Source organism: Chelon labrosus (genome assembly GCF_963514085.1).
Source record: "Chelon labrosus genome assembly, chromosome: 2".
Classification (NCBI taxonomy): Eukaryota; Metazoa; Chordata; class Actinopteri; order Mugiliformes; family Mugilidae; genus Chelon; species Chelon labrosus.
Genome location: NC_140338.1, coordinates 6,428,022 through 6,446,695, shown reverse-complemented (window position 1 = coordinate 6,446,695; position 18,674 = coordinate 6,428,022). Strand labels below are relative to the sequence as shown.

General features: G+C 42.6%; 1 protein-coding gene across 1 annotated transcript; it reads left to right on the top strand.

Annotated features, from left to right (window-relative positions):
* Positions 1–1,982: 1,982 nt before the first annotated feature.
* On the top strand, positions 1,983–15,250 carry LOC311496367 (E3 ubiquitin/ISG15 ligase TRIM25-like). Its single transcript, XM_084556204.1, has 9 exons — positions 1,983–2,852; positions 4,094–4,189; positions 5,649–5,729; positions 5,906–6,058; positions 7,946–8,105; positions 8,265–8,303; positions 9,603–9,683; positions 11,739–11,816; positions 13,631–15,250. The coding sequence occupies exons 1-9, from the start codon at positions 2,265–2,267 to the stop codon at positions 14,182–14,184; spliced, it is 1,830 nt and encodes a 609-aa protein (XP_084412330.1). The 5' UTR covers positions 1,983–2,264; the 3' UTR covers positions 14,185–15,250.
* Positions 15,251–18,674: the final 3,424 nt, after the last annotated feature.

The window sequence follows — 18,674 nt, the reverse complement described above, 5'->3', positions numbered from 1 at the left end:
CCAATAAGTTTTTCCATGTGGAGTTATTTTCCTTTTGCTATAAAAGCATTTTCTAATATGTTTATTGGTGCATTTGTAACTAATGAATTGGATACCTTCTAAGTAAAGTGTTTGTTGAAAGTTAACAACCTCATGTGAATTATTACATCCTTTCATTAGTTCTTTTAAACCATTGGAGATAGAGCCAACTACAAATCTATATTCCTTAGGTTTGATGGGAACTCTTTTTTGTTGGAGAAACATTTCGTATGACATTATGTGACCTTCATTTGTAAAAAGATCTTTCAAAAGTATCAAATTTTTTTCAATCCAGTTTTGACAATAGAGTGACTTGTTTCCTTTAGTAATATATTGATTATTCCAAATTATTGTTTTGTGTGGAGAGAAATTATGTGAGTAACATAGTTTCCATGCTAATAAAGCCTGCTGATAAAATTTTGATAGGTTAAGGGGAAGTTTGGATACACTATAATCACATGTTAACAGAAAATGTAGACCTCCTACTTCTTTAAATATGTTATGAGGAATAAAATACCATATTGAGTCAGGAGCTTTCAAACATTCTTTCACCCATTTCAGTTTGAATGTATAATTTAAATCTTTAAAGTCCAAAAGTTCCAAGCCACCCTCTTCTTTGGATCCAGACAAAATTTCCTTCCTCAGGCGATGATGTTTATTCTTCCATACAAAGTTGATGAAAATGTTGTTTATGTCTTTGCAGGTTGAGTCCAGGACATTGAGAGAGAGAGCAGGATAGACAAAACGAGAAACTCCTTCAGCTTTGGTTAATAAAATCCTTCCTATGATGGAAAGGTCTCTTTGTAGCCACATATTTAAGATAGATTTAGTTTTCTGTAATTTTGAAAAAAAGTTGAGAAACTGTCTTTCCTTCGGGTCCTTACAGACATGAATTCCAAGATATTTTACACAGTTTTTAACAGGAATGTTATGCAGAATTTTGTCCTTAGTTTGAAATAGGCACAAAATTTCACATTTAGATTTGTTTAGTTTTAGGCCCGATGCAGCTGAGAATAAGTCTACAAGAGAAATGGCATGTTCAATCTGTTGTTTATCTTTTAAAAATAAAGCCGTGTCATCCGCTAATTGAGTTATTTTTATCTCTTTTCCAAAAATAGATAGACCTTTAAGAGCAGGATCATGGAGAATGTGTAATGACAGTAATTCCACAACGATTAAAAATAAAAAAGGAGAAATGGGACAACCTTGGCGAACAGATCTCATAACAGGGAATCTCTGTGTAGCATATGGGTATAACAAAACACCACTGTCAATATTCTTATAAAACATTTTGACTGTTGAAACTAAATTTGGCCCAAAACCAAAAAGTTGGAGCGCTTTATACAAGAAATTGTGTTCTACAGTATCGAATGCCTTATAAAAATCAAGAAAAACTACAAGGGCTTCAGATTCAAGATAGTTAGAATAATCTAGAAGGTCAAGAATAAGTCTGATGTTAGAGCTTATATGACGGTTGGCCATGAAACCAGTTTGTGTTTCACCTATAATTTCATTTAGACCTTTTTTTAAGCGTTTGGCAAAAATTAGAGAGAAAATCTTATAATCACAGTTTAAAAGGGTGATGGGTCTCCAGTTTTCAATTAATAAGTGATCTTTCCCTGTTTTTGGGATCAGAGTTATCAAGCCCTGTTTCATAGTAGTTGACATTTCTTTCTTATCTAGACATTCATAAAATAATTCTATTAAAGGGTTTTCAATTAAGTTCCAGTCGTAATTATTATTAGATATGTTGCAAATATGAGGTTCGACGTCATAATGATGATATAGCAAGTCGTAAATATGAGCTTCAGTGTCGTAAATTATGAGCTAGTGATTCATAATAATGAGATATAATCATCCCTTGTGGATGAATAAAGTTTATCTAAGTCTAAGTCTAAGATATGAGATAGTAGGTCATGATTATGAGAATCTTTGTGGTTATTATGACTTACTATGTGACTCTGTATCTTTTCGTGTTTGTCTTCCGTAGCTGTGAGACCTGTCTACCAGGATAAACTATGTCTTTGTGGTGTTTTAGTGAACTGGTCCTTTAGAGACAACACACACCTGTCAGACAGCACGGAGGGCAGTAACCCGGTGACGACGACACTGGGATGTGTGACATTGCGGAAGAGCTATTCCTGTATCCTTAGGTCCTTACCCTTCCTTCAGAGCAGCACCCAGGGGCTCGGGGAAAGCTCCTGTTATTGAGGCAGCAGGAGGACCGAGGACACCCCACAGCCGGGATGGCTCAGGCGAATATCTCGGTGACGGAGAGCCAGTTCAGGTGTCCCGTCTGCTTGGACATCCTGAAGGACCCGGTGTCCATCCCGTGCGGACACACCTACTGCATGGCGTGCATCAACAAGTACTGGGACCAGGCTGAGTCGGCCAAGTTCAGCTGCCCCCAGTGCCGGGAGAGGTTCAGCCCTCGGCCGGTGCTGCGGAGGAACACGGTGCTCGCCGAGGTCGTCGGCAAACTCAAGCTGACCGAGATGGTCGCGGCGCCGGAGCCCTACCAGGGGGGAGTCGGGGAGGTGCCGTGCGACTTCTGCCCGGCGGAGAGCAAGCTGAGGGCGGACAAGTCGTGCCTGGTTTGCCTGGCGTCCTTCTGCGAGCTTCACGTCCTGCCGCACCGGGAGGTCGGCACCTTGCGGCGGCACAAGCTGGTGGCCGCGGTGGAGTGTCTGGCGGAGAGGCTGTGCGCCCAGCACCGGCTGGGTCTGAGCGACTCCGAGGCGGAGGCCGCGGTCGAGTGGAGCGGGGACTGCCTGCTGTGCGAGGCGGACCAGGAGGAGATGAACAGCACGGACGCGCAGAGAACCAGGAGACAGGTAGTCTGCTGAGAGACTTAATAGTGGACCCAGGTTTAACGTCAGGGAGGCATGGAAAGGGTTCCCCCAAAACTATTTAATCAATCAGCCAGAAGATGTTATTTTATTTAGAGACATATTTGCTCATTTAAAGCGGGAGAACATGTGCCAGATTGGAGTTTAATGAGCCGCATCAGTTTGTGGAGGTTCCTGCAGCAAACATAGTTGGAGGAAGAGTGACTGCACCCTGCAGGGCCAGTACCAGATGACCCAGCGTGCTGTCCCACGTTAATAGTGAACAGATTGGGTAATGCTTCGCCTCCTACAGCAGAGGAAAGTGGCTGTGTCACAGCAGGAGTTGTGCCTCATGTCATACTTTTATGTCAAATCAGAGAGCCGGCTTTATTTAGCCGTGTATGCAAGGGGTTTAACTGTGGTTACACATCCCTCTCTGGGTAATTAAGTGTGGTATAAATAGAAGGAAAAGATAAGAAAAGTACAGCCACGGGGAGATATATGTATATATAGAACATGAGTGTTGTGTGCAGGATAAAGCCTGTGTGTCAGACTGAGCAGGATATCTCTTGTAAAAATGCATTCTGATATCAGTCCTACGCTAAATCTTAGCTTCGTGAAGGTTATGGTATTCAGCATTTCTTTTTAAACAGCTTTTCATTCCGAAGGCTGAGGTTTGTTGCACTATTAAATCGTACTTTCACGCTTTACAGAAACACTTAATTCGACCCAGTTTAACGGCACCACAAGCTGCATCCTAAATTCAGCTGAATTTACCACTTTTCTGACGCTATTTAAACATGAAATGAACTTTACAACCATCACGAGGGGGGATTTAATGCAGGACTGTTATATTCGAATGCGTTTGTTGTCACTAGTGTACCTAATGAACTGGCAAGTGAGTGTACACATGGGGGATATGCACATTTTACACATTTTGCACATTTGCAACAGGTTTCTGTGCGTTTGCAAGTTAAAAAAAAGTCTAAAAAGATCAGTGCAATTGAATTGTAGTGTATGACTATAATGTTCTGTTATAGAGCTAGGTGATCTGTTGGCAGTTACCATTTGACCACTTTCACACTAAATTTCCACTATTTCCTGTGTATTTCTATACAAAAGAATCTACTGTCCATTGCACAACAAGTCAGCATTAATTCAATTCACTCCTTTGAAATATCTGAACTGTTGTCCACGCCCGTCTTCTCGTCTCAATCGTCCGTCTCCCCGTCTGCTTGTTGTGTCAGCTCCAGCTCCAGGTGTCTCAGCGAGCGGTCCAGGGGAGGATACGGACCGGGGAGAGAGAGCTGGAGGAGTTTCAGCAAAGCCTGGAGTCCGTCAAGGTGACCACTCTTCTTCTTCTTCTTCTTCTTCTTTTTTGCTAATCCGGTATTTGTCTGAATACAGTATGTCATCGTGGACCTGGAGTTTCCAAGAACTAGTTAATTATTTACACAATACAAAGACGTCCCATCTGTCCAATCACTGGTACCGAGAAATCCACCAGTGCACCTGCAGTTTACCTGGAATACGTTTGAGTGTTGTCCAGAAGTGATAAAGCTTGTGCGTCTGTAATGCGGCGCTGCTAATTAATGCTGTCGTATTAATAACAATGTTGGTGTGTGCTGCTAATGTGCAGTGCACCTCAAAGGGCTGGAGAAAGTGAATGCAGTTTAATGACCAGGTGCAGTGGCAGGAGCGTCGAGGGACAGACTGAGTCCGCTGCCGTTTACTTGCAGAGATATACTTGCATTTTGTACAGACGTCTGTTCCCTGATTCTTGTTTTTGATGTTGCCGTGGAGTAGTTCAAATGAGAGGACACCGAAGCATGCATTCATTTCTTTGTCTCTGATGACGTTAAGCCCGCCGTGCCAGAGTCCACTTGAAATCTTTTTGTTTTTAAACTCTGCACCAATAACTTTCTATTTGTCTGTATTAAATTGAAGTAGCTGTTACACATTGAAAGAACAGGGATTCTGTTAAACAGTTATAGGAATCTGTCATTCCAGGCATAACATTATGACCACCTTCCTAATATTGTGTAGGTCTCCCTTGTGCCTCCAAAAGTCCAAAAGTTTCCCAGCAGAAAGTTTAACTGTCACAAAATGGTCAGTGTCATTCACTTTACCTGTTAGTGGTCATAATGTTATGCCTGATTGGTGTATATGGACCAAACTGGATACAGGGCTGACTCACTGACTCTTCCTCAGTCCCTTCCCTTCTAATTCTACCTCTTATCTCTCTGTGTGAAGTTGACAAATGCTAAAAGCCACAGCTGAATTTGCACTTTAACCTGTATTATATTATATTATGTGTAGAAGTGTTATTTAGAAGCTACAGACCGCCGCCTGTGCAGCATCACATCTCGCTCTCTCACATGCACAGCACAAACATCCTGCCTCACAGACGTCATCACATCTTAACCCAATGCAAAGCTAATTTGTCTCTCTTCAGTCTTCCAGGAAAGCCTTCCCTCCCCCGAGCATCGTCTCCCTCCATGCAGCCTGCAGCTGCTCTTGGAAAATCATTGTCAGCTCACTGAGACATCAGTCTGAAACTTTGTCATCTTGCCTTTGAGTTCTAAAACCCTATGGAAAAACTCTTGGCAGTATTTTGTAGATTGTAGATGCTGTTATCTGTCAAAATCTCTGCTGATCTCAGTCCATCCACTTGTGTGTGCACTAACACACATTGCATGACTTGGATGGCATTAAAAAAGACGTGTTTAAAGTGAAAGACTGACCATTTCTTAGAAAGTGACAGCTTTCCGGACCACTTACGTCTCTGCCATCGTGTTCCAGGTGTCGGCGTCGGCTGTTCTGGAGGACAGTGAAGCTCTGTTTGCAGACATGTCCCTGCGCCTGGAGAAAACCAAGGCAGAGGTAAGAACAGGAGTATTAGCTATAATGGCACTGGCAGCTCTGAGGAGGTTAATGGTTAACCTGTAGTCGCCGGATTTGGCAGCGTTAATGAATGAATCACTCTGACGTCTTTGTTTAAATGTCTGTCTGGCAAAGTATAAAAAAAAAAGGTGAAAACACTTAAATGTGTGTCGCAGGTCCGAGCGCGGCTGGAGGCGAAGGAGCGGGCGGTGGTGGGGAGAGCCGAGCGAGAAAAAGAGCTGCTGGAGAAAGACCTGGAGGAGCTGAGGAGGAGAGACGAGGAGATCAGCCAGCTGCTGCAGTCCGAGGACAACGCTCATTTCATACAGGTGAGGAGGTAAAAGGGGGAGGACGACATGTGGGAGGAAGCGGGTGTTACGTTTCTAATAAAGTAACAGCAGTATTTATAGTGAATACTCAAGAAGAAATGATGGATTTTAAAAGAAGTCCAGCCAGGCTTATGATGTCTCTTAACGCAAATCATTTACATGGACACTGCTCCTCAAATATTATTCTTCAAATATTCAGACTAACAGCCCAGTCAGAATAAAAATGCCTCCACTTCAAAACAGAAAGGTCTGATATCTGGAGTTTCCAATCAGATTATTGACCCACGTGGGGTAAACTTCTGGTGATGGAGTAGAACAACAGAGTTGAGCCCTGTTCATATGGGACGAGTTTGACCTGTGGACCTCTAGTAATTTGTTATAACCACGGAGGTCGTTTCTGATCTTTATCCCATGGGAATCCGCCATGTCTGTAATTTCATTCATTTATTCATTCATTTTCTGTAACCGCTTATCCTCTTGGAGGGCTGCGAGGGGGCTGGAGCCTATCCCAGCTGTCATTGGGCGAGAGGCGGGGTACACCCTGGACAGGTCGCCAGTCTATCGCAGGGCTAACACAGAGAGACCAGCTGCCAATTTAGAACCAATGAACCTAATGTGCATGTCTTCGGACGGTGGGAGGAAGCCGGAGAACCCGGCTACCCACGCAGACACAGGGAGAACACGCAAACTCCACACAGAAAGGCCCCAGTTTTGCCGATGGATTCAAACCCGGAACCTTCTTGCTGTGAGGGATCAGTGCTAGCCACCACACCACTGTTACCGCCCATGTCTGTAATTTACCTATCCTATTTCTCCTAACACAGAGGCCTTGTGATAAAACGAATCCAGTGCGACACTCCTCAATGGCAGCAGCCAAACACACAAAAACGCTTTAAGAACAACTAAAAAACAAACATGAAGAAAAGCACAAGGTGTTGACCTGCCCTTCAAATTTACCAGATCCCAAACTGATCAAGTATCTGTGGGATGCACTGGATGCCTACAAGTAGCAGACATTTAAGCACGTGAAAATTTTCGATTAGACGTATTTCAATTGGGTTGAAGAAGAAGTACTGCTCCATATGAACATCAGTCGGTGTTTTGTGCGTCAGAGTGATCTCATTAATGATCTCAGCATCTCTGTAATGGTGATTTTATTTTATTTTTTCCATATAAAGTCCTTAACGACTTACGGAAATCACGCCACAGACACATATTGGCTTGTGATTCATCTGATCTGGTCTGTTAGTGATGTTTAAGACAAAGCTAAATACAGACGGGAGATCATTGCATTTCTTCCTCTGCATTATGTGGCTCTGTTTAAATGTAAGAGTGCCACTTCTTGATTTATCATGTGGTGTGTATAATAGATTAAATGAATTGTTTTATGTGACTACAGTGTGAGTAAGAAAAGCATCAGATTCTCACAAATGAGAACCTAGAACCATGACATTTTTCAAACTTCTAAGAGAGAAAAGTAAAACAATTCACCAGTTATAATGGCTGGTGATTCATTTTCTTCTAACGAGCCAATCGGTTAATCTGCTAGGACGCTGCCTTGTGTCAGACTCGTGTAGCTCCTCCCGAGAAGTCTCTAAAAAGACGTAACACACCAGCAGCAGCATCTGATATTCATTCATTACGCCTAACTCATCCTGGGGGGGTAGGAACTCACCAGAGAGCGTACTCAGAAAGAAGCGCCAATATTAGTCTGCAGGCGAAGGATGGAAAGATGAGAGGAGGAAAAAAAAAATGCGTCAGCAGTGACCAGTGGAAAAAGCCTGCCTCGGTGCTGTTTTCAAATTCAATTGCACAATTAAGGCGGGAGTGAAGGGGGGCAGGATTTGAAGCTTGTTTGCCTCTCTCTCTCCGTCTTTATTGGCTCAGGCGGCGCCGCTGCTCTGCGTCCCTCTCGCCACCGGTCGGCACTCCAGAGCCCTCGGCCTGCCCACGGAGGCCTTCAGCGGCGCCAGGAGAGCGCTGTGCCACCTCCGCAGCCGAATGGAGGAGGTCTGCAGGGAGGAAGTTGACAAGATCAGCCGTGCAGGTACCCCCCCACACACATGGCTTCTACAGTCAGGAGCGAAGACCCCCAAAGATGAAGGGATATACTGAAAGCAGCAAACACTCCTAAATACTCATGATGAATACGAAATATGACCAAAGTTGGGTCGGTTTAACACTATAATTGTGTTTTACTCCCCAGTTAATGAGAACTACGTGTCTGGCGGAGAGTGTGTAAAAGGTAAGCATCAGAAACCCGATACGCCATCCTTTGTGTCCGTCAGGTCTGAGGTGACCCATTTTTAGCAGGCTGCAGGTTTTGACATGACACTTAACACTGCGAGGGACAGTGGACGCGTTCATTATTGATGCCGAAGCGGACGGGTGCGACGTGTGATACAACGGGGCCCTGGCTCTTCTCCAGTTCGGCCCCGTCCTAATCCGTTCAGTAATTGGAAGCAATCAAATCCAGCGTTCAGTCGGTTTTTAATTAACCGGTTTACACAGGCGACGGCCAAAGGAAGCCATCTGGAGAAGCGTTAGCTATGTGCCACGTCAAATTAAACTACATATTTTCCTAGTTGGCTGCCCTAGTGCCCTAAATATCTCAGCATCTGTTGAAAACACTATTTCATTGTCCCCATAGAATAAATCCAAATAACGTTGGTGGTTCACAAACATCTCATGCTCTTGGATCATCAAGAAATGGTGGAACAGGGCTGGGTACCACTACCTTTTTCCCAATTCAATTCAGTCTCAATTCATTTGGAGATACTTTGGTATTTCACTTAGTTGTGAAAGAGATTTTCACAAAACTAATGTTGCCATTGGTTCCAGACATCTGTGGTATTTCCACACATGTTTTAGCCGCTAGTTTTTATTCACGTCTTGCCTATGGCTTTGATTTTGTTCGCACTTTTTAACTCCAGTCAGCCTTCAGGCCTCTCACAGTAGCAGCAGGATTTGTCGTGCGAAACCAGTCAAGCTCAAATTAAGCTCAATCTGAACTAGAAAACAGACTTTAAACCCAGCCCTAGTGTCACAGAAATTCACATCCCCCCTAGAATGAATTCTGATATCTTAGCCTTAGCGTTAGCCTTTGATATTTTTGCCTAATTTCCTAATACTCACAAAACAAACAACATTTCCATCATTCTCTTTGATTTTAGTGTGTGTTAGCACGTGTTAGCATGCTAGTAAATGTTTCACCTGCCAAACATCTGCATTATCATTGTCACGTGACCATGTTCACATGTTAGCGATAGCATTTTGCCTTAAGTACTTTCTGAACCTCACAGAGCTGCTAGCGTGACTGTAGACTGTCTAGCTTTTAGCTCACAGCAAATATTTGCAAATAGCAAATATGCTTTATTTGCGCACAGTGTGAACCAAACTTGAGAACCTTACCAGCAATATCTGATTCCAGAGTAACTGAAAAACGTCCCACGTCCCTTGGTTTTCCTTGCATTGTTGTGATATGATTGATATTGTTCTTGTAAAATATATATCAAACACCATTCGTATCTATTGCATTGGGGAGGTGGCCGAAATCACGGTGTGGAGAACTCCAAACCTCAGCACATGCAGCCAACACTATCTGCATGGCAGCGTACCACTAGGGGTAAGTGGAAAAATAACATCGGGGATGCGTTGGTCTTTTTTGGTCAACTGACACTTTAACTTTAACACATTTTAGTTTTTGTAGCCTGATAGAAAACCCAAAGTAAAATATAGCAAATCAGGCAATATTAGCATAAAATCATTATTTTTTCAATGAACACTTTTTCTTAATTAGGACATAGGCAGCTATTAAGTGCTCATGTTACTAGCCATGTTTCCACAAAATAGTCAAGAAACTTTTCATCAACTAGTAGAGGAATTAATATATGTGTTGTGTCATCAGATGGTAGCGGTACACCCATCCACCACAACATTATGACCACCGACAGGAGAAGTAAATATGATTGACCAGACCAGGCACCCCCACCCCATAGCAATGACACTCCTTGATGGCAGCAGCCATCCCCAGCAGGATGCAGCCTGACACAGGCACACACACAAAAAACGCTTTAGGAACAACTCAGCACAAGGTGTTGACCTGGCCTCCAAATTCACTAGATCCCAAACTGATCAAGTATCTGTGGGATGATCCACAGAGGCCCCTCCCCGCAAAGGCCCCCCACTAACAACATTGTGTTGCCAGACACCACAGGACACCCTCAGAAGGCCCATGTCCATTCACTGATGAGAACTGTTTTGGAGGCAACAAGGGAGACCTACACAATATTAGGAAAGTGGTCATAATGTTATGCTTTATCGGTGTACATGCTACCCTTTAAGCTAATCCGCTAAAACAGTCTTGAAGTAGCAACCAAACCAGTCAGCTAATCAAATCAGTCATAACTACCAACGATATTTATCCAGAATCTGAAAGAGCTGATCAGTCACACGAGTTTCATGCTCTCTTGAGTGCATAAACTCATTTTTTTATTTGTTTTGTAATTTGGGTTAGTTTTTACCTAATTGCCGCAATACAGTAAATATGAAACTACAGCTAGCAGCCGGTTGGCTTAGCTTAGCAAAGAAACTGGAAGCAGCAAACCTGGCTCTTTAACGAGCAATGCTGAAACCACACTTGTGTAGTTTTGCAACCAATTTGAGCTAGCCTCATCCCCTTTTCCAGTCTTTGTGCTAAGCTAAGCTAAGCTAAGCTAAGCTAAGTTAAGTTAAGTTGAGTCAGGCTAAGATAAGCTTATGTGCGTCACAACACCTGGAAACATGGCTGGTGTGGCCTCGTATTAACACCTAGTACATCCTTTCATCTCGATGACCTGTCTCTTCTCCGATAGCTGACACTTGTGGTTCAATAGATTGCTCTGAAATTGCTGTGGCTAAGTACAACCTTGCAGAACCACTTGAGTGGCTGCAGTCTTCCACTCTTCTTCTACTGTCAGCCAAGCCACTGTACACATATTGACTTTACTATTAACACCTTCGGTTTTATCAAATACTGGGAACGATTTACTTCTTAGTAAGGTGTTAAGTAACAGGGTTGAAAGCTTTCACTACCTCTGCTACATGGGAAAGCATAGTGCATGTAAACTTGCCTCCCGTTATCTTTCTTTTAATAATCCAGTTTCTAAACTATTTGAACTAATACCCTCTTTTAGACTTCTTAATTTACTGGCTCTTTGTGACAACCGGTTCCAATTAAATGTGTGTTGCTCTACAAGCTTTTGAATTCCTTTTTGTTTTTGCTGTGTTTCACCTCCTTCCCAATGTGACATCCATACAGTACACGCAGTGCTCATTTACTTTGCTTCCTTTCACTGCCTTTCAGTTCATGCAAATGAAATGTATTTATCCCTCCAATGCCAGCAACATCTGTCCATGTCCAGCATTGTCCATAACTTGTTGTATCTCAGGAATACTTTAGGTTTGGGCCCAAATGTTCACCTGGACTAAATTACATCATACAACATATAACCACTATATTGCCAAAAAATACACCTAATACCTTTTATTAAATTCCTTCACTACATATATTTATGAGTTAAAACAATATGATTGTGATTTGCAACTTGACTGGTTGGTCGAGATATACAACCTCCAGGCAGTAATTCTACTTTTTCATTGTGGATAACAAACAGTTTTCATTCCACTTTGTGTTTTACAGCGGTGCCAGTGTCGTTCCCTCTGTCCTCTCTGTCGCTGCAGCCGGCTGATCAGAGGATGAGGTCAGCCTTCCTCAGGTGTAAGTACTTCATCTTTAACATTAAAACCATTGACAGGAGAAGGTAAATACTATTGACCATCTTGTGACTGTTCAGTGTTCTGCTGGGGAACATTTGGACCAGGCATGTGGATGTTACTTAGACATGTAGCACCCACCTAGACCAGACCAGGGACCCCCACCCCATAGCAATGACACTCCTTGATGGCAGCAGCCATCCCCAGCAGGATGCAGCCTGACACAGGCACACACACAAAAACGCTTTAGGAAGTATCTGTGGGATGATCCATAGAGGCCCCTTCCCTCAGGCCCCCACTAACAACATCCTGTTGCCAGACACCACAGGACACCCTCAGAAGGCCCATGTCCATTTTCTTATGAGTCTTGGAGATACAATATTAGGAAGGTGGTCATAATGTTATGCTTGATTGGTTTATGTTAGGCTCATAAGTATGAATTTTCTTTTTAGTAAGATTTTATTCTCTGTGACCCTCCCCATCTTCTTCTTTAGGTCTACCTCAGATTTTCCTTTCTTTTCATCGTTCACTCATTAATTGTAAAGTCCAGCTTGTCATTCCACGGCTTGCTCTCACTCTCTCTGTCTCTCTCTCTCTCTCTTTCTCTCTCTCTCTCTGTCTCTCTCTCTCTCTCTCTCTCTCTCGTGGTCAGTTCACCAGATAATTAGAGTCTTGCTGTGGAAATCCGAGCCCTGCTCAGATCCTCATTAACGATTAATGATGTCAATCATACTGAATTTATGACATTCCGTCATTAAAACCAGTGCTTTTCGTGCAGCCACAGACAGGCCAGCTGACAGGGTGACGGTGAAACCGCACCTTGTTAGGCGTTAATTATTTATTCGGTCTGACAAGGATTGAAGCCGTTTAAAGTGTGTCATTTTGCTCCTCTGTGCCAGGACGTCAGCCGACGCGACACAGCTTCACATCTGTTGCGTCCCACTCAACTCTGGGACAAAATCTGGAAAAAACTCGAAAACTTGACAGAAAGGCAGAGGAGAGAGGGGAGAATAGATTTTGAGGCAAATTCTTGGACACCACTGGGGAAAAAAAATGATCCCACATCTTGACTGCTAATATTGATACCAGTCACAATCAGTCACAACATTATGACCACTGACAGGAGAGGTAAATAACACTGACCATCTTGTGAAAATTCAGTGATCTGCTGGGAAACTTATGGACCTGGCATTCATTGGTATGGATGTTACTTAGACTTGTAGCACCCACCTAGACCAGACAAGGCACCCCGACCCTATAGGACACACAACAACGCTTTAGGAACAACTCAAAAAACAGCATAAGGTGTTGACCTGGCCTCTGGGATGATCCACAGAGGCCCCTCCCCTCAACCCATAGGACCCAAAGGGCCCTCACTAACAACATCCTGTTGCCAGACACCACAGGACACCCTCAGAAGACGCAGAAGGCCCATGTCCATTCTCTGATGAGTCACAAATGTTTTGGAGGCACAAGGGAGACCTACTCAATATTAGGAAGGTGGTCAAAATGTTATGCCTGATCTGTGTATGCAGGTGTAGGTGTAATGTTTACTTACGAGATTTGCTATTATTTGGTCTGCTAAGTGAAAGAATTTCTCAAAACCTTAAGTTACGTCTTCAAATTGCTTATTTTCACATTCTTCTAAATGACCACATATCTTGCGTAGATTTCCAAGAAGTTCCCTCTAAGTTCCACTCAGAAAAGGGGGTACCTCTTGTCTAAAAATGAACAACTCCTTCAGTCTCTTGCAGATTCTCATGGCAGTTTTTGGGGGGATGTAAAAATCTTAACTCCTTTCACTTTCCTTCACTCCAGTTTCACGTAATCTGTCCCTGGACCCCGATACGGCTCATCCCACTTTGTTTCTGCTTGAGGGGCCTCAGGGTGCGCACTGTGGCGAGGAGCCGCAGTCCTACCCCCCGCACCCCCACCGCTTCGATTCAGTGGCGCAAGTCCTGTGCAAGGAGGGTCAGTTTGCCGGTGCCAGCTACTGGGAGGTGGAGTGGAAGGGCGGAGGATGGGTCGACGTCGGCGTCACCTACAGAGGTATTGGACGCAAAGGGGGCGGAAAGCCCTGCCTGCTGGGGCGCAATGAGAACTCCTGGCGGCTGAGGTGCACACATGCGGGATATGCCGCTTGGCACGACAACCGCAAGACCACGGTGGCTGCCCCGCCCTGCCCCAGGATCGGCGTGTTCCTGGAGCGCCAGAAGGGGGCTTTATCCTTCTACAGCGTGTCGGACACAGTGATGCTCCTGCACACTTTTCAATGCCAGTTCACTCAGCCGCTGTACCCGGCCTTCCGTCTGGACCTGGACTCCACCCTGCTCATCTGCTCCCACGAAGGAGGCGGTGGGAATCCAAGCTAACGATTTCCTCCACCTACTCCAGGACTCTCTATGTATCTGCTGCAGGAAAATCTGCTGATGGGCATGAACAGTAACGATATGACCGAAGAGGTTGGTGGTGCACAGGTAACAACACAAGGAAGAAACCTCACAGTCAGGAATCAACCACTTTTCTTTTTCCGATCTTCGTCACTACTGTTAATGTTCATTATTTTTTACACCTGTGCTTCTCCAACTGCAACAAAAGTGTCATTCCACAAAGATTTTGAATGAGAATCCAGCTCTAAAGAGTATCTTATACTCTGTACACTCTACAAAAGCCCATCCCCCAAGGTAAATTAGCTAAATTGGGCTACATAAATAAAATTGGCTTCCTGCATAATTCCCCTACGTCTACAGAATGATACTAATCAGTATTTGTCCCCATTTCTGTTTTACATCGTTTTGCTAAAAGTCTGACATGACAAACCTGACGCTGTTTTGTAACAAACCTGTAAAAGTGGCCTCAACTTCACATTTAGACCAATGAAATGCTCCGTAGCGGGTGTCTTTTGTTTAGTTTTTTCTGTGGGTTGTCTCTTTCATGGGTTTTTTTGGTCGTTTGATGTCGGTGTCTTTAGTGTGGGATGGCAGGTTTATCTTTAAAGTCAAATATCATCAGAGGAAGGAGGGAGCTTTTTTTGCTAAAGATGAAGAAAAAAAAAAGCTACTACACATGTCACTGCTCGGCAGCTCTGCTAATGCCATGCCAATTCATTTTATGGATTCACTAAGTCCAGGCAAACAAATCTAAGTATACTTATTACACTTCGAAGTCCATCTGATCCTGCTCCTTCCACCATACAGCCGAAACTGGTACGCTTACACCAGCAACTTAGCTTAGCTTAGCTCAACTTAGCTTATCTTAGCATAGTTTAACTTAGCTTAGCGCAAAGACTGGAAGGGGGGAACGAGGCTAGCTCAGATTTGTTAAAGAATCAACAAAAACTAGTGTTGATCATTAAAGAACCAGGTTTGCTGTTTCTAGTCTCTGCTAAGCTAACCCGCTGTACAGTATGCAATTTCTCTCAGACCAACTCATTTCACTCTCAATTTCAAAGGACTAAGGACTAAGGACTAAAATATTTGAACAGATCCATTGTATGCTAGTGCTCAACTTAGCTTATCTTAGCATAGCTTAATTTAGCTTAGCGCAAAGCCTGGAAAGGGGGAACGAAGCTAGCTCAGATTTGTTAAAAATAACTACACAAGTGTGGTTTCAACAAAAACTAGTGTTGATTAGTGATCTTTAAAGAACCAGGTTTGCTATTTTCCAGTCTCTTTGCTAAGCTAACCAGCTGCTAGCTGTACCTATTTACTCTATTTGTACTGTAGCCTACTCTCAAACGACTAAGGACTAGAATATTTGAAAAGGTTGTATGCTAATGCCACAGAAGTATGGAAGACAGAAAACAAACAAAAAAAATCCTAGGAACAGTTTCTCTTTTCTACTTCACAAACAGGTTGTCGCACATTTGTCTGTTAGCTTAGCCCGCCTCAGTCTGTCCTGTCTCTTCATTTAAACCCGGTCCGACTCCATCATGTTAAGATCAGGGCTCTGTGACGACCAAAGCGTCGGTTGGACATTAGTTGAATACTTCTCCACTAACCATGCTGGATGTTTGGGGTCGTTGTGCTGCAGAATAAATATGGCAGCAATCAGATGACCTACCTGAGAGATGGATAGCAATCTAAACATCTAAGTGCCTAAAATATTTTTTTCACACCAGCTTGATAACACCTGTAACCCTAGTTAATTCTGTTTGAGAAGGTAAATGTAAGTGTACACTCAATGCTTCCAAAACCAACTTATGTGTAATCACATCCAATGCTGTCAATAAATCGTATTCATTCAGTCAAGGATGATTTGGAAAATAACCCTTTTTGCAGTTTTAAACTCTTAGATGACAGACTTTTAACTGCCACTAAGTCTGACTCTGTTTACTCTTGACTACTCAGTTTTCTTCTGCGTGTAGCACGGCAAAGATTGAATTGTAACCCTAATCGTAATGCAATTTGACCTTACCTTCCATCTGAATGGATGCCATAATGTAGCAACTGCCTTTCTTGGATTATATGTTTTTTATTTTTATTTATTTATTTTTTTTTAATTGCGCTTTTCCACTCTTGACCAAGCACTGTGCAAAGCATTCAAACCAAACCTATAAAATGCAAATGTATCCGCAATTTCAATTCCAAAGACTGAACAACATCACACAGGTGCATCGAATAATAAATGTAAAGCGTTTATTAAAAATATGTTCAAACTATACTAAGTACAGAGAGTATAATAATCATACTACTAACATTATTTTTTTTTTAATGGCATAGACTACATTATTTAACAAATTGTAGGACTCTTAACAAGAGCTGAATGTATCCGTTGTAGTTTAATATCATTTTTGTTTCCCATTAATTGTCTGTCTAATTGCTTCTGTTATTGTTGTGTTCATGTGACCTTAACATGTGTTGTAATCGAGTGCTGCTTTTATTTGTTTCGTTCAAAATAAGTTGATTTCACCTTGACTCGCAATAAAGTGATCCACAGAGGTGTGAATGTGCAATCTGAGGGTATTTTATTCTGTGATATAGAGACATCAATGCTCGCTATTGTGATATCTTCAAGAGCGTGTGTGTGTGGCTTGCGCAGTAAATTCACTATTTAGGATTTTGCTTCTCATGAAATGCCCTGAGTCTGTACTTGGAAATGAGGTGTGGTGGTTAAGAGAAGCAGCTTTAGGTCACAGGTTCACTCCCCCCCCCCATGTTGGTGGCTGAGATTTCTTGAGCAACCTAGCCCCAAAATCCAAAGTGGCTCCCCTTTGCTAAGTGTAAGTACTACTCTGTGAAGAAATGGATGGGTTAACTGAAGAGAAAGGATTTCCCTGAGGCTGCAAGGGATCAATAAAGAAAAAGAAAAAAACACTTTAATTTTATTATACCTTTCAGTGATGCTTTTATTGCAGCCATTACTAACGCTTAATGTAATACTTCTCACTTAAGATGCTGCACCTTATTAATTTTAACTCCACCAACTGCCAGTGCATCCTCCTCTGAATATATAACTCTGCAGGGATCTAGGTTCTAGGTCCCTCCATTGTCTCTCTGTACACGTGGCTCATAGTTTATTGTTTCCTCGTCAGTTACGGTCCAGTCTGGTCCAGTCTGGCCCCCAAGGGATGAATTTGCAATGTGTGAAAATGAAACTGGAGACATTAGCTGCAATTTTTCAATAAAAGTGACTGCTATCACTAATTTGGACATAACACAACACTGTGACCCAGAACTAAACAGCAGACAACAGCAATCCCTGGGGACAGCAAGCGCTGGCCCCTCCCTCCTTAACACCCAGTCTGCAAAACCCTCAACCACAAGTACTCCAGTGGAGCTGCAAGGTGGAAAAGGGGTCAGACGGTGCTGTACCACGACATCTTATATGTTTAAGTGTGTGAATGTGGTCTGGGTCTTCCCGTGGAGGAGAGGTTACCGCGCAGAGAAACTACTAAAGAAGTGATTTTGTGAAATGATCACTTGTCACCACAAGAAATCACAAAACTCCCAATTACATTTATTTTATTATATATATTTTATTTATCAGGTCATTAACAGTGACTAATTAAGTCCTCTTACGAAACGTTCGCAGGATTTATGAGTTCAAAAACAAAAACAATCTCTTTGCAACTTTTTGTTTGGTTCCCCAAATGAGCTTATCTTTCAGTTTGTTCAGACTCGTGACGACTTTTTGTTGTGGAAGTTAAGACACAGCGTAGGTATAGCTTTACACAGACTTTTTAACGCTTTTATCGCTCCTGTACTTAGATTCCCGACCCACAGTGTCAGAATCTGAGTCAGAAAACTTCTGGGGGCATTGTGTTTCTTCAATTTTACAGGAATAATAGTAAAGTTCAATAAAATAAAGTTCAATTAAAAATTAAAGAATAATACATCATTAGGAATGAACTAATGTTATCAAAGTCAAAGTCAAAGTTAGCTTTATTGTCAATTCTGACATGTGCAACACATAACAGGATTGAAATTACTTTCCTCAAAGGCCTATGGTGTAGCAACTTAAACACAAAATGTACAAATATAAGGAAGATATATATATCTATATATCTATATATACATACATATACACACTCATATACATATACACATATACTACACGCATACATACCTAAAAAAATAGAATAAAATTAAAAAAAATTGTTATGTCCACAATATAAAGCATGATTGCCACCAAAAGAAAAATAAACACAATTCGAGAATGTAAAAAGTGTAAAAACACGTTTTTGTTTGAGTTTAATATTCGTTTGCTCCCTCTGCCTGAGAGTCTGAACTGAGGGAAACAGACAGCTCTCCGTTCCCAGAGCTCCTGCCTCCATGTGGTCTCCGCCCAGCGGAAATACAGTCACGTGACCGGCGCTCACATAAACAGATGTCACATGACGAGTGGGCACTAGTTTTCCAAC

Excerpts from the sequence above, each read along its gene's own strand:
- LOC311496367 (XM_084556204.1), top strand. The coding sequence starts at position 2,265 with ATGGCTCAGGCGAATATCTCGGTGACGGAGAGCCAGTTCAGGTGTCCC. Across the intron at positions 6,059-7,945 it reads ACAACGCTCATTTCATACAG|GCGGCGCCGCTGCTCTGCGT; the intron begins GTGAGGAGGTAA and ends TTATTGGCTCAG. Across the intron at positions 8,304-9,602 it reads TGGCGGAGAGTGTGTAAAAG|GTGGCCGAAATCACGGTGTG; the intron begins GTAAGCATCAGA and ends TGCATTGGGGAG.